The following is a 14,336-nucleotide window of genomic DNA, read 5'->3' on the forward strand; positions in this document are numbered from 1 at the left end:
CACCCGATATAGCCTATACATATTTACTGTCTCTTGAATCGCCACACTTCGACTAGCGCTTTGACGATGGGAATGTTTGTTTAAAGGTCTCATGAGAAGGAAGTGCATCGCATCACTTGAGAGATTTGTATCCGTGCTTCCACGAAGCGCCCTATGTGCAATTCCCGGAGGGGATAGTGCAGTCAGCGCACCTCACGCCGTGCACTATAGGCATTGCTTGAGATTCATGCAGCCGCAACCACTTTCATTCCTTTTACTGTACCTCTTTTTATAGTCTCTTTCTTCCATCTTACTTTCCATCCTCTCATAACAATTGTTTCATAGTGACTGCGAGATTTTCTTCCTGTTACACATTAAATATTTTTATTCTCAATTTCCCTTTCAGTGCTGAGTGGCCTCATAGGTTCCAGCGCTTGGTCTATGCCCTAAATTTTATATTCGGTTCAATTATATTCCTGCTTTTGGAGAGGTCGGTATCATTGAAGTTGATCGTAATTGGTAGAAGCGCATGCTCAGTGCCCATCACTGGTTGCAGTGAATATTTACTGTAGTTCAAGGCAAAAGAAAAGAAATAAACTGACTTCATAAAAATGTCTCAGGACGATATTTCATAATTTTCTCACAATTACGTGTCAAAGCTAATTTTTTTAATTTAATTTTTTTATTTGTTTACTCTGTCCATTCGGAATAATCATTGTTCCAGGCTCAGGTATACTGCAAGTGCCCTCTTATGTACTCTATCATTCGAGCATCACTGTTATCATATAAAATTATTATTATTATTATTATTATTATTATTATTATTATTATTATTAAACAGAATTCCGTCTGGATGTCGTTGAGTTTATATCGCAGTTTCTCAACCTCTCGAATGAGGGTCTAGGTAAAATATAAGAGTTGTCCAAAGTTCATTTATTCCTTAATGTTTCGGTAGTACTCTCTCCCACTTACTGCTAGGCGAGTGATGCCATGGGTGCTATTATGCTATATTTATATACGCAAGCGTGCTTACGGGTATAATTGTGGTATAATAGTACCCCTAATAAATGAACTTTGGACAAGCTGTTACATAATTTACCTGCTGCTACAACGAAACTTATTCGAGAGATTGAGAAACTGCAGTATAAATTCAATTGTATCCGGACAGCCATTCTGTTTAATGAAGTTTGTTTTAAAGAGGGTCTTCTTCCGAGATATTATTATTATTATTATTATTATTATTATTATTATTATTATTATTATTATTATTATTATTATTATTATTATTATCTGAGTCAAGTTTTGTTTGGCAGTGATAGCCGTACTAAGTACTTCTTAATATGTTATAGGACTTCATTTTTTCTTGATACTGTTGTAACCTTGTAAATATTGCTTTTGATAATACATTGTCGTGTTTTTTTATTTGTTTTATAAAGCTTTTAAAAGTAATAGTCCCTCAGGCTTCTTGTGCATTTCCATAGTAAACGAGAGAGCATAAAGGAACCGCCCAGACTAAAGGACTTCTTATTTGATACACCATTAAAGACTTCTTAAAAGCAACAAACCTAATGTGTTAAAGCTGCTGTAATTTCCAGCATTGGAATTCTCTCTCTCTCTCTCTCTCTCTCTCTCTCTCTCTCTCTCTCTCTCTCTCTCTCTCAAAATGGGGCAAGTTATTCATGTCTTAGGTTGCAAATTTTTCATCAGTTGTAATTTCTGTGGTTTTATTTTTTTTTTGATTGCGTGTTATAACTGCAAGGATTCAACACCTTCAGACTGTAAAATGCGTGTGAAGTGGACTTGAAAGAATCATACTGAATCATGAGTTATTGTAACTACTTATGTTTTTTTTTTTGGGGGGGGGGGTATTCAACCATTCAAGTTGTTGAAGGACTTGTATCTTTAGCCAGACATAGCATGCACGGTGAGAAAATGATTATTTTTGTTTGGAACCTTTGATGTAACATTGGGCTGACTGCATCGTGGTTTCCCGCTTCTTTTGTGCGCCCTGGTCCCCAGTGACTTGACAAAACCTGTGTCAATACTTTGGGTTCGCCCACATCAACCACTGGACATTTGTTACCTCATCTTCTGCAGCTATTTCCTTGTCTTCTGAAGTTTGTTTGACGATGATTACCATTCTCTTTTCATGCTTCCTGGTTTTAAGGTTATTGGTTAGGTCTTGCTAATCCTGTTAGATATGCTTCTGATTGGCGTGAAGAAAAAATGTTGAATTACATTGCCCTTTGGTTGCCATTATATATCGGTAAAGGGTGGTCGCCGAAATCCACATGGGCTTGGCTTGTGTTCACAATGCAAAGGTTCAGAGTGGGCGAATGCATGTCATTGGTTCTAAAGAATCTAATCAGCATTGCTCCTTAAAGCTGATGATAGGGCTGGAATGCATTAGCTTTCCAGCTCACAGGGATTTTGTGGCCCGTCTCTTTCCTCACTTTATCTGCGATGTAGAAGGTCGCTCTCAGGACATCGAAGGATATTTGATTGTGGCCAGGATGACGAAGGAATCTTGCAGTATTTCCAGGATCGTTAGAGGAGGTGGAACGATTGAATGTTATTCTGTGAAAGGTGTTAATTTAATTGGAAAGTGTTGGAGTTCGCTTATGGAGTGTGTGTTTAGAATATTATACTGTTAGTTGAACGTTATTGTAATTGCGTTGGTTACGTTTAATAAATTATAAATGAGATAATTTTGTTGATTTTTTCGTTTGTTGAGTATTGTGTGTTTAATGGCAACAGCTTGGAACGAAGCCTTAAAACATAAAACAAAAAACAAATAAACTGGAATACTCCGTTCACAATTCAAGCTTCGGATTTTTTTCTCTTTTAGAAGAACAGAAATAATTTAACTCATATTTCTGTGAAGTAGTCAAAATAAGCTTCCCAAACTACAAAATGCGGATAAGGAAGGCCTCCGAAAGAGGTGTTGTTGGCACCATTACGGATCTCTGCTTCAATGTCTTGGACAGCCTTTATATGCCACTGGTTGTGGACTCGAACCTGGTAAGATACGTGTAGCCTGTGCATCTTCCTGTGCACCTTCATGCAATGTTGTATGTGATGTGTGTGTGTGTGTTTTTTTTTATCCTCAGTTTAAGAGAGAAAGATCTTTGAGGCAGATATCCTCTGGATTATGCAGATAAATTCCCAATATTAGGAAATATGACTCATTTTGTTCACGCGTGTGTAGGAAGCAGTTTCTACAAAACTGAACATCCTTTTTTTAGAATTTATCAAAATCTTTGCTAATCAGTGATTCATCTGTGTCGGAGAAATAGGTCTACAATGATCTAAGGAAAAACTAGTTTAAAAGCAACAAATTTTTTTTCTGTATAAAATTGTTTGTTCTTCCGAGATTGCGTCTTCCACACTGTTTTTATTTGAGTTTTTGCCTAATATACACGCCATATTTTCGTATGTATTTGATACGCAGCATCTAGTAATTTACATTCGCAGTGTATCGTAGTAACGAATTACCTTAGTGAACGTTGCACACTGAGCGTTGGCCTAATGGAGTGGGATTGAACGTAAGTCAGTGCCTTTAGCCTTTACTTTTAAATGTCCATTTTTAAGTAATTGCTGCTGACTTACCCGAATGTCGTGATTTTACCACCGAAACTTTCATAAGAATCATGAGGATATGTTTGTGTTTGTATTCATCACTATTAATTATTCCTATAGGTCGACAGAAATGGATGCACGTAAATAAAAGGCATTGGTGCTGTCAACTTTGTGCGTTCTTCCGGACTTCAGTTTACTCTACACAGCTTTGCAAGGACGTTCTTGTTACCTTTAGATTAACACGTACTGCAAATACGTTATGTTATACAACTATAAAAGAAATCTTTTCCTTTGTTAGGAGATTGTCAAATAAGAGATTGAAAACGTCCGCAACGATTCGGCAAAGTTGAAACCAGCGCTGCGTATCCTGTTTGATAAGTCAACAGGATTCGATGAAGCTCTTTCAGTCGGTCGGTGTCTTGCGGGTACCTGATTAACGAAGGAAACGGAGCGATGGATGAAATGGAAGAAATGGACGTAGACGGTGGACAGTACAACAGAAAACGTGCCAGACTGGAAATATGTAAACAACTGGGTTGGTTTTTGAAAAGACATCGTCCAGTGCTGAATCAATCTTTATATTTTAGTCTCACTTCCCTCCCGGTGAATTTCAATGGATTGTTGAAAATTTGTGGAGAGAGAGAGAGAGAGAGAGAGAGAGAGAGAGAGAGAGAGAGAGAGAGAGAGAGAGAGAGAGAGAAGTGGGTAGTGATCCAAATGACGATAAATATTATGTTTATTACTTACCTGTCCGCTCACGTGTATGTGTAGTTAGAATTTGACAAGGTTTGAAAAACTATTCACGATTAGGAAAGCGTTTGCCGAAAGCAACTGTCGCCTAAAGGTGTGCAGAGAAAAACGTCTTGGCCTTGGGTAGTGTTCCTGACACAGTGCAAACACATACGCACACAAACACAAAAACGCACACACACTTTATTACCTCAAATGATATTTTTTTGCCATTACGTAACGCCAGCTAACTTGATCAACCAAACTTGAAACTTTATGCGAAAAGAAAATGTGGGCATTCTTTATAAATTGTATTTAGAAACGTTCCCATTTTGTTAATTTAAAGAGTTGTACGCGACTTAACTTTGAGAATTGCACTTCCAAAGCCCAAGGTCTGTTGCCAGTAGGGGATAGCGCCGGCAGTGCACCTCACGGGGTGAACTGTAGGCATTACTTCAGATTTTATGCAGCGTCCCTTTGGCCCTTAGCTACAACCCATTTTATCCCTTTTACTGTACCTTCAGCCATATTCTCTTTCTTCCATTTTGCTTTCCATCCTCTCCTAACAATTGTTTCATAGTGCAACTGCGAGGTTTTCCTCCTCTTACACCTTTAAAGCATTTCTACTCTCAATTTCCCTTGCAGCGCTGAATGACCTCATAGTGCTTGGGCTTTAGCCTTAATTCTATATTCCATTTCACTGCATTCCGAAGATCTGTTCAAGTTGGCAAATCAAGATCTTGTAGCCATTGTTACAGTGTGACAGTATTTTGAAACAAGAAATTTTTGGTAGGGGAATGGACGATATTTATTTCGATTTCCTGTCACTGCGTCCAGTTTTCATCACCATCCTTTGAGCGTAACAAAACCTTACTGTGTGAGGCCTGGCTGCCCCTACCTTGGTTGGATGTGTGATTTTCTCTCTGCTAGCAAAGGAACTCTTTCTCTTGTTTCTGATGTCATGAAAGGTGGGAATAATTCTCAAGTTATGGAACAGGTATTATCACTCCTCCCTTATATTCTCTTGTCTTGAACCTAGGCATCATGAGCCATTTATTTACCCATCCCATTCACGCGTGCTTTACAAGAACATGTCCACGGACTTAGAACTTGATGGGAAGATTTGGCCAGCTCCAATTCCAATAGATTGCAAATAATCGCATGCCTTTGCTGCTCTAGAATCTAAAAATTATGGTAAGAGAAGTCCAAATTCGGTATTGCTAGGCTTTCTATTCTAGATTATGTTAAGAGACGTTTAAGTCCAGACAGTGTTAAAACCTCCCATTCCAGATTATGTTAATAGATAGACATTCAAATATAGATTTGCTAAGACCTCCCGCTATAGATTATGTAAGCCTTCCCTGTACATATTAAGACGTCCAAAGCCGGATTATGGTGGGCTCTCCTTTCCAGAGTATGTTACGACTTCCTGTTGCAGATTATGTTGAGATTTCTACAATAGATTGTGTTAGGAGACACTTAAAGTCAGATTATGCTAAGCGACACTGAAATTCCAATAATGTTAAGACTTCCCTTCGCTGATTATGCTAAGATTTCCTACTATGGATTATGGTAAGAGACATTCAAATTCAGATTATGTTTAGGCCTCCCTTTGCAGATTACATTAAGATTTCCTACTATAGGATGCATTCAGACCCAGCTTGCATTACAACTTCCCACCACAGAGTATGTTAAGAGACGTCCAAATCCAGATTATGTTAGGCCTACTCATTCCAGATCACGTTCAGACTTCCTGCTCTTATCTAGTATATCAAAATCCTTCCTACTTCCGTTCAACATATGAGACTTCCCAATCCAGAGCCCGTTCAACGACTTCCCTCCCAAATAGCTTAACATCAGTTGATTTTGGATATAGTGCCGCCGCCAGCGTTGAAGGCCAGATTACCATAGAGCTTCAGTGATAAAGGAAGATGAAGCAACCATAGGACCCATTTCGTGTTTTTGGACATTGGAGTTTACATACCGCTTTAATTCGTTTGGTGATAATGACTGGGGTCATATCCTGTTCGTTTTTATAGATTAAGGCCAGCCTTGTTCACTCTTTTCTTAAGGATAGTGTCGGTGACGCTTGGTATAAATGCATACAACTAAATACACAATAAGTAGATTACGAAATAACTAGGTACGTGGTATAGGTAATTAATTCAGTGGGTGTCTTTGGGGATGTTAGTGAAATGATAATTTGTACTGTCAAGGTTAATGTTTCAGGTGGACCAGTTTCATCACCCTGAGGGTCTGATCACGTGTTGCCATCGTAAGGGAAAATTTACAGACCGGCTGCCTTTTAAAATGAATTAACATTCATTGTCCATTTCAGATTGAGGACTTACAAGTAAAATGAAATGTCCTGACTGCTGGCGTGTTGATATTTTTTGTTTTTGTAACAAACAGACGAATCAGATTCTCCCAGTCTTTTAAAGTATTTTTCGTAAAGTTCATTCAGTACAGAAACAGGCAAGCAACATGAAAGGTTTAATAGTGTAATCAATAATCATTTCATGTTGAGATGTACATTTGACACCTGTTATTGGCTCTGAAATTTGTCATGATTTAGCTGTCTGTGTATTAGCTTCCGCATATTGCACCCTGATAGGGGTCTCTGTTTGCGTTTTACTCATGCCTACCTATCTTTCCGATTAGATTGTCCATGACCTCCATTTTTGGGAATGCTGTCTCTTTCATATTCTGTCATGTTTACAATAGAAGGCGGTCGAAAAAAATAATTTATCAAATAAGGAGAATGAAAAGCGAGAGAAATTTAAACGATGCAAAGCAACTTATCTTCCCAGGAGTGGTTCTTCCTTGTTACGTCACTGGTATCTTGAGGTCAAATAAAAAGCGGAATAGCCTTTGAATGTACATGCGTTGATTTATTATAAGTCTCTCTCTCTCTCTCTCTCTCTCTCTCTCTCTCTCTCTCTCTCTCTCTCTCTCTCTCTCTCTGTATGTGCGCGTGCGCGAGTGTTCGTTTTGTAATTTTTGCAGCAGTTTTTTTTACTTATTATATAGGACTTTTAAGTATGTAATCAGTAATTCCAATCACCTGCCATTTATTTTTATTACGTTTGTAGGATAATTTATTTCATTGTATTGTTGTTAAACATGATACCATGAAACTCCCTTAAGAAATAGCCTTATTCATGTCTCATCGTCGTCGTTGTAAACTACATTGTCTGTCACAAATTAAAATGAAGGTACGAACGTTACAGTTATTACAAATGTCGGTACATTTAGAGCAGTGACACTTCCATGCCTTCCAGTAGAAGAAGCTTGCGACTGTTGATATCTTAGATTGTACAATTCCTTTCTCTGACATTTTATCCAAGATAGGTTTGTAAACTTTATACAAGTTTTACTTAATCGGCCTTGCGGTTACATTCTTTAATAACTGAAGACAGTGTAGCTTTGTACCTGGCGGTTTATTTATTTTTTTTTTATGTTTTTTGTAATGAAAATGAGGCATTACATTTGTTTCGTTACAATAGTCGAAATCGTAGGTATTAAAGAATAATGACTATTTAACGTAGGTAATGTTTATAATGAAGAGTCCTAGATGGACCATCTCAGATGAATCTGGATTTTTTAAGAGAGAGAGAGAGAGAGAGAAGAGAGAGAGAGAGAGAGAGAGAGAGAGAGGATGCTGGGTTGTAAAATACAACACATTTGCGCTGCGCGTAGGATTTCACGTGGGAAAGCAAGATCATGAACAATAATGCAAAAAATTTCGTCGCATCTCGAGTTTCGTTTCTCATATTCTTTTCAGTTATCTATTTATTTGTTTATTTATTGTTTAGTATTTATTTATTTTATTTGTACCAGCCTGCCTGTTATTGTATTTGTCTCTTCTTTCCACTTTATACCACAGCAGTGTCTTTTACGTTGAGTCTGTTATGCAATTTCTAATGGCATCTTGATGCAGTCGTCTGGACAAAGGCCAGAGAAACCTAGAAGGTTTTGACCACTCTCGCACGTCTTAGCCCAAGGGCTGATTATGCGACTGGAACAGAGATGGTTGATTTGACTTTTTTTTTGTTTGTCTCTTATAGTCTCGCATGTTTTCTTATCGTTTTCTATTCGTTTTGAAGCATCCTCCCAAGTTTGTTTTTTATTTAGGATCCTAAATTCTGAAAAGGGTTTTGCAGTAACAAGATGTCGTTGATGTTTCGAACAGTTTTGATCAAGTCTCTGTCAACTTCACGGTTTGTCTCTGTACTTTGCCTGATAGGTATGGAAGGACACATTTGAAGAAAAATTTTCCTTATGTAATTGCAATTCCAATAAAAGGAAACCTTCCTGAATGAAAGACACTGAAGATATTCTTAACTTTCTTGCGTACCCTCCTTTTTTGACGTCACCTTTATATTGCAGTATTGAGTCTTTCTCTTCTGGGTACACCAAAAGAAAATTCATCAAGAATAAGTTGTTGGGATATCATTTGCTAGAAAGTTCGCTTCACTCTCGGTTATCAAGTATCTGACGGAACAACTGTTTGATAACAGCTCTTCTTCCTCCAAAGACGTGATGTGAAGTTGGTCAAACTCCTTCAGTAAAAAAAAAAAAAAAAAAAAAAATTTCCAGTTCACTGCAGTTAATATGCACTCGCTGACTTGGCATTGTCTAGTTCTAAATATAATAAAATGAAAGGCAACTGGGCTGTGATTTTGAAATTCACTTGTTATTTTCCAACGAAAACTGACCACAACAAAATTAGCGGTTATATTAAAACTAATTTTGCGTGTAATCCTTGTTATAATGATGCCAAAATTTACCCCTTCGTTCTCTGCTGACCCTGACCGCAACTGTATCTACTTAAAGATTAAAGTAGCTAAATTTGTTACGTATATTTATACATAGTTCAAATGTATATTTTAGCCACATTCATTCTGTCCACGGTTTCCGACATTGTGTGTACTCGTAGGGAGGGGCGTGCACAATGTAATAAAACATTCTTTAAATATTTTTCGTGTCTTACTAATGGTTTTAAAGCCTCCCTGTGGCTGTTTACGTTACAAATGGATTTTGTGGAAACAGCATTATTATTATTATTATTATTATTATTATTATTATTATTATTATTATTATTATTATTATTATTATTATTATTATTATTATTATTATTATTATTATTATTATTATTATTATATACTTCACAGGCAATTTGGTAAATGAATGGAGCTGGAGAACTTGGTACCTGACTTAAAAAACCCTACATTTTCAAATACTTCTAAATTTGACTCAGCTTTAGGCTTACACTGTTTCTGAACCATAATATCTTATACATTATCTCTGAACCATAATATCAATACTCTAAAACTTACAGTTATGACTGATTATTTTTTTTTTTATTTTCTCTTTGCGGGTGGGGGCGTGGTCGATGTAAGTGGTGTTAGGTACCTCGGGCAAATTTCTGTGGAAGAGCTCCGTTTGGAGATCATAACTCTCTATTTGTAAGCCCACACACGCACGCACATACAATGTCCAGTTACATTGTTATTGCCCATATTCTTGTTCTTATTTTCTCCGGATTTTGTCACTGAATAACTTCAACAGTTGAGAAGAAAGAGCTTGAAAATTCAGGATTAAATGTTTTATTGAGTAATCATTAAGAGTTTTCTGGCGTCATTACTCCATAGATCAGTGACGCCACTTAAAATTGTCACCATAATAGTACCATGATGGAGAGCAAAAGTTCCCTAGCGCTTTCTCCGTTACTTTATCGGCCGCAGATAAAAATGTCAAATAAATCCCTGCGCCTCTTACCCCTCACCCATCCATATAACCTCAGGTCTAGAAAATTTATGTTAATGGATTGCTGCTGTATCTTTTATCATCCTGCCCTAGATTTGTGTTGAGTGCATTTGAGTCAGGAGATTAATTCCGTTTGTACAAAAGATTAATTTGGGATAACATTTTAGGAGTAGAATTAGCGATTGTACCGAACCCTCGGGGGGTGGGGAGCCGGGAGGGGGCGTTGTGTATGTTTAGGGAATGACTTTGGAATAAAGTAAATATCCAGAAAAATATGATCTTATGGTTAACTAGAAATGCTTGATCAGTTCTGAGAATGTTCTCTTTTCTGATTCTTTGGCTTCAGATGTTGTGTTTTATTCATTCAGGACCTTTTTGCATGAAAATTGTATCTTCTGTGTAATTTCTACCATAAATGTCTTTGCATGGATTCAGGAGAAAAGATGACCCGTAAGTTTTATCATGAAGCCAGTTATGAGGGTGGTATGTCAGTTGGCGAAAGTGAAGGAAATAAACGTATTTAAGTCAAGTCTAGGTAACAGAGCCTTTAAAGAAGGTTACAACGCTCTGTCACTCTGCTGGTATTACTGCAAAAAATATACTTATCATTTTTATGTGTGAACACTTGCTGTGAAAAGACAGACTGAGAGAGCGAACGAGAGAATGTTGTGAATAAAAGAAATAGTAAAGTAGAACGAGTTATGGAAAAATCTCATTGATCAGTTTTCACTGATATATGACGATGCAAAAGAAATGGCGCTTTGGCAATTGTTACTGGTAAAGCCTTATGAAGGGACCATGCCCCTCAAACTATAAAAATACCCATCGTAGCATCAGTGTGAACGGAGAGCAGTTTAATGACAACTAGAGCTATCGCACAAAAATGTCATTACAAGCTTGCCATACATAACGTTAATCCAGTTCTCTCGTTACCTCTGACCTGTAGTCTGCGTCCTGTCCTGTTCACTTAATTGCAGTCCGGTCTTCCTTACTTTTGTTGTTGCTGTATAATCTTCCACTCTTATTTATGCTCCTTGGAGAATTTCTCTCCTCTCTTCAGTAGCTTATTTGGATGAGGTCAGCTGTTTCCAAGCAGATCTTGCATATCATCCATTTCCTCACTATTTTATAATTGTGATTATATCGATTTTTGTATGAATTTAAGATGTTCGAATGATTCTAAATTTTTATCTTTGTTATAAGATATCAAAGACTACTAAGTCTACGTTTAGAAAATTTTTTTCTCTAGTTTGATTATAAACTATATTATGTCCTCGATTATCTGAGAGGTCTTAACCATCTCTGTATAGAACAGTCTTCCGTTAGAGGTATTTTTGTTCCCTCTGTTTAACGGACTGAATTAAAAGCAGTTTGCTCTGACCGAGACAAAACTAATGCTTCTTGACGCTTACTGTCTACTTTCCATCCGCACCGTGGTAAGCTATTTGTTTTCCACGGCCTTTTCGATCATTTGAACTGAAAGACGGGATCCCCCTCACACCTTTACTCCATCCCTCTGTAGGAAATTCCTTCTTCACCACTATTTCCATGTTTCATCCTGTACTTTGATCAAAGTGATCTTTGGCCATCACGCCTGTTGCTTGATGAGCAGCATGTGAGATTATGCATATACCTTATCCTTTGAAGAGGTGGGTTTAATTTCTTTTACAGGGGTGAAACCTTCCTTGTTTTCCGTTCGGTGTATTTATCTTTACTAGTCCCGGCTTGGGGGATCTTTCCTAGATAGTGACCCCCAACAAAATTCTTGGGTCGTTATCTAGGACTAATGTTTCTTGGGGGTCATTATCCTTATGATATTTACAGTCTTTTGTTTATGTTTTTACGGTCATCACCAACGGGCTTGTACTAAACACGCCGCAAAGGTGGATACATACCGGGTTAAAACCCGCCGGGTCACTATCTAGGAAAGATCCGGTTTACGCAAACGTATTTGATTGACATTCTGTAACGCCTGTAGCAAGAAAAGAGAGGGAAATGGTTCTGGTGCCATGTTTAGTATTCGTTCCCATTTGGTATTAAATAGTATGCTGTGCATGAATGATTAACTTATTTGTAATCTTCAAAAAAAATTGAGTTCACGTTCTTGGAAAACTGAGTGTCGCTCTCAGTCTTTCTGGTCTTTGAAAGTCAGGAAAAAAATGATGACAGTGCATATTCTTTATGTAGTGTAAATTTCTATGCAAATCCGTAACTTTTCAGTTTAAACTCGTAATGATTTTGATTAGCCACGTTACAGGAATAGGCTGCAATACGTTCGTAGAATTGAGGAAGTGGTATCATGTATGAGTCGAGTCCTGTGGTAATGAGGTTACTCATGTGCTGACGACAGGGCTGCGGGAGATGTAAGTTAATTACAAGCAGGTGCTGCTATGATTATGGTTAGGCAACATGACTTAGTCGTATTCAGGGTGGCGGTGAAGATTAATTATTGTTACTATGATTCATTATCAACATCGTCACTACTCATTAACTTTTATCGTCTGTTTGTCCTCGGAATGATATGAAATGTAAGCTAAGAGGCTTTTGTCAATCGCAATGATATTTTATCTGTGGGAGCAACTGGCACTGAGTCGTAAGCGCCGAGTACTCGAGATGTGCCAGTGTGCCGAAGTGAATGCGTCACGGGTTCTGCGTCTTCTCCTGAAACTGATGGTCGCTCCTTTAGCACAAAACTAGTAATGCATTCCTTGAACTATGGAGGGATTAAGGAAAGAGACAAGAAAAATATGTTAGAGAAAATCCTCTGTTGTTAACCTGTTGCCATGCTGTGGGCGTTCGGTCGTCCTCTACTCATGTAAAGCAATTTTCTACGGCTGGCCCAACCCAACTGTCCTTGCTGTGGGAAGAGGAGACGGGGATGAGAGACGGGGAGGGAAGATAAAGAGGCGAGTGAGGATTGGAGGGAGAGCAAAACCACAACTTTTTTTTTTTTTTTTTTTTTTTTTTGTATACAGCGTTGCGTGAATGCCTCCCCTTATCCCGTGCCCGCAGGCGTGGCAAGATGACTTGCCTGGTAAGAGGCATTAAATGAATTGCGGTGGGATGATTATCTGCGCAGGAGGTTTGGCTTCATAAAGATGCCCTTTGAAAACAGCGTCCTTTGTTTTCGGCTTGAGAAATGCGTCGCTACAGATGGTTCTCTATATGACTATAGACAAATTTCTGTTGGAGAACTGGTTTTTAGTCAGCATGGATATTAGTATTTCAGCTACGAAGTTCCTTTGAAACGTTAGCGATGTTTGTTTTCCTGTTAATGTCCATTGCATTTAACTGATTTGCTTTCAAAGTAAACTGAGGTTTAAGATTTGCCATTGCTCTGTAAATCCGAGTTTAATTCTTAGCCGAAATAGTCTTGAGTTAATAATAATAATAATAATAATAATAATAATAATAATAATAATAATAATAATAATAATTATTATTATTATTATTATTATTATTATTATTATTATTATTATTATTATTATTTTCGGCGTTTACTTGACTTTTTTGTGTATCTTTTGTTTTTCTTTGGGTTGGCTCTAGAAAGACAGGCTGTTTCCTTGTATGGGTAAAATATTTACATGATGTCTGATATTGTAAGTCCCACGCAGTTGCTGTATTTCTGTCATGTTGAAAACGTTAGGTCCTCCCTGTAGCTGTTTCATATTCTTACAATGTCTAAGATTTATGAAACCAGTAAATGCAAAGCCTACAAGTGAGCCAATGGTGATATTATTATTATTATTATTATTATTTATTATTATTATTATTATTATTATTATTATTATTATTATTGTTGTTGCTGTTGTTGTTTCAAGTAACAAAGTTAATTTGTGCTGAAGTTTTCGGATAATTAAATGTCATAATTTTTATTGAACTTTCTCTCCTCATTAGTCATTCATCTTCATCCTCAGTGAAGTAGGAAGTCACCGGCTGCACACAGCCTCTCTTTCATGAGACTAAACGAATGTTACGCGCTCATTCGCTTGTTACGTAAATGAATTAAGAGCCAGTCACGTAACGTCGCAGATTTTCCAGAAATTTGTGCTTTAAGGAAGGCAAACCGTATTGGTGAAATTCCAGGAAATTCCAGTGCCTGTGAGAAGCTTCCCTGGAGAAAATTACTCTTCATTAACCAGACTCGAAGTAGGAACCACATTTTGCTGGTTCTCACTGATGGTTGTAGAGAACGTGTCTCGTTTGTTATGGGTTCCTTGTTATTTTAGCGTCTCAAAGTTACGTTGCTAAAATATGTATTTTCCTAAACGTTTTAAATT

General features: G+C 37.4%; 1 protein-coding gene across 7 annotated transcripts in view; it reads left to right on the forward strand.

The window, feature by feature from the left end:
* Window positions 1–14,336, forward strand: part of LOC136843780 (chloride channel protein 2-like) — a 258,922-nt gene that overhangs the window by 9,506 nt on the left and 235,080 nt on the right. Inside the window, exon 1 of one of the 7 annotated variants that reach the window (XM_067112502.1) lies at window positions 2,509–3,000. The exons of the other annotated variants lie outside the window; for them this stretch is intronic. Coding sequence (XP_066968603.1) covers window positions 2,893–3,000 — 108 coding nt within the window. The 5' untranslated portion in view covers window positions 2,509–2,892. Of the gene's footprint in view, window positions 1–2,508; window positions 3,001–14,336 lie in introns of those variants that run through there. 7 annotated transcript variants of the gene reach the window in all.

Source organism: Macrobrachium rosenbergii, chromosome 12 (genome assembly GCF_040412425.1).
Source record: "Macrobrachium rosenbergii isolate ZJJX-2024 chromosome 12, ASM4041242v1, whole genome shotgun sequence".
Classification (NCBI taxonomy): domain Eukaryota; kingdom Metazoa; phylum Arthropoda; class Malacostraca; order Decapoda; family Palaemonidae; genus Macrobrachium; species Macrobrachium rosenbergii.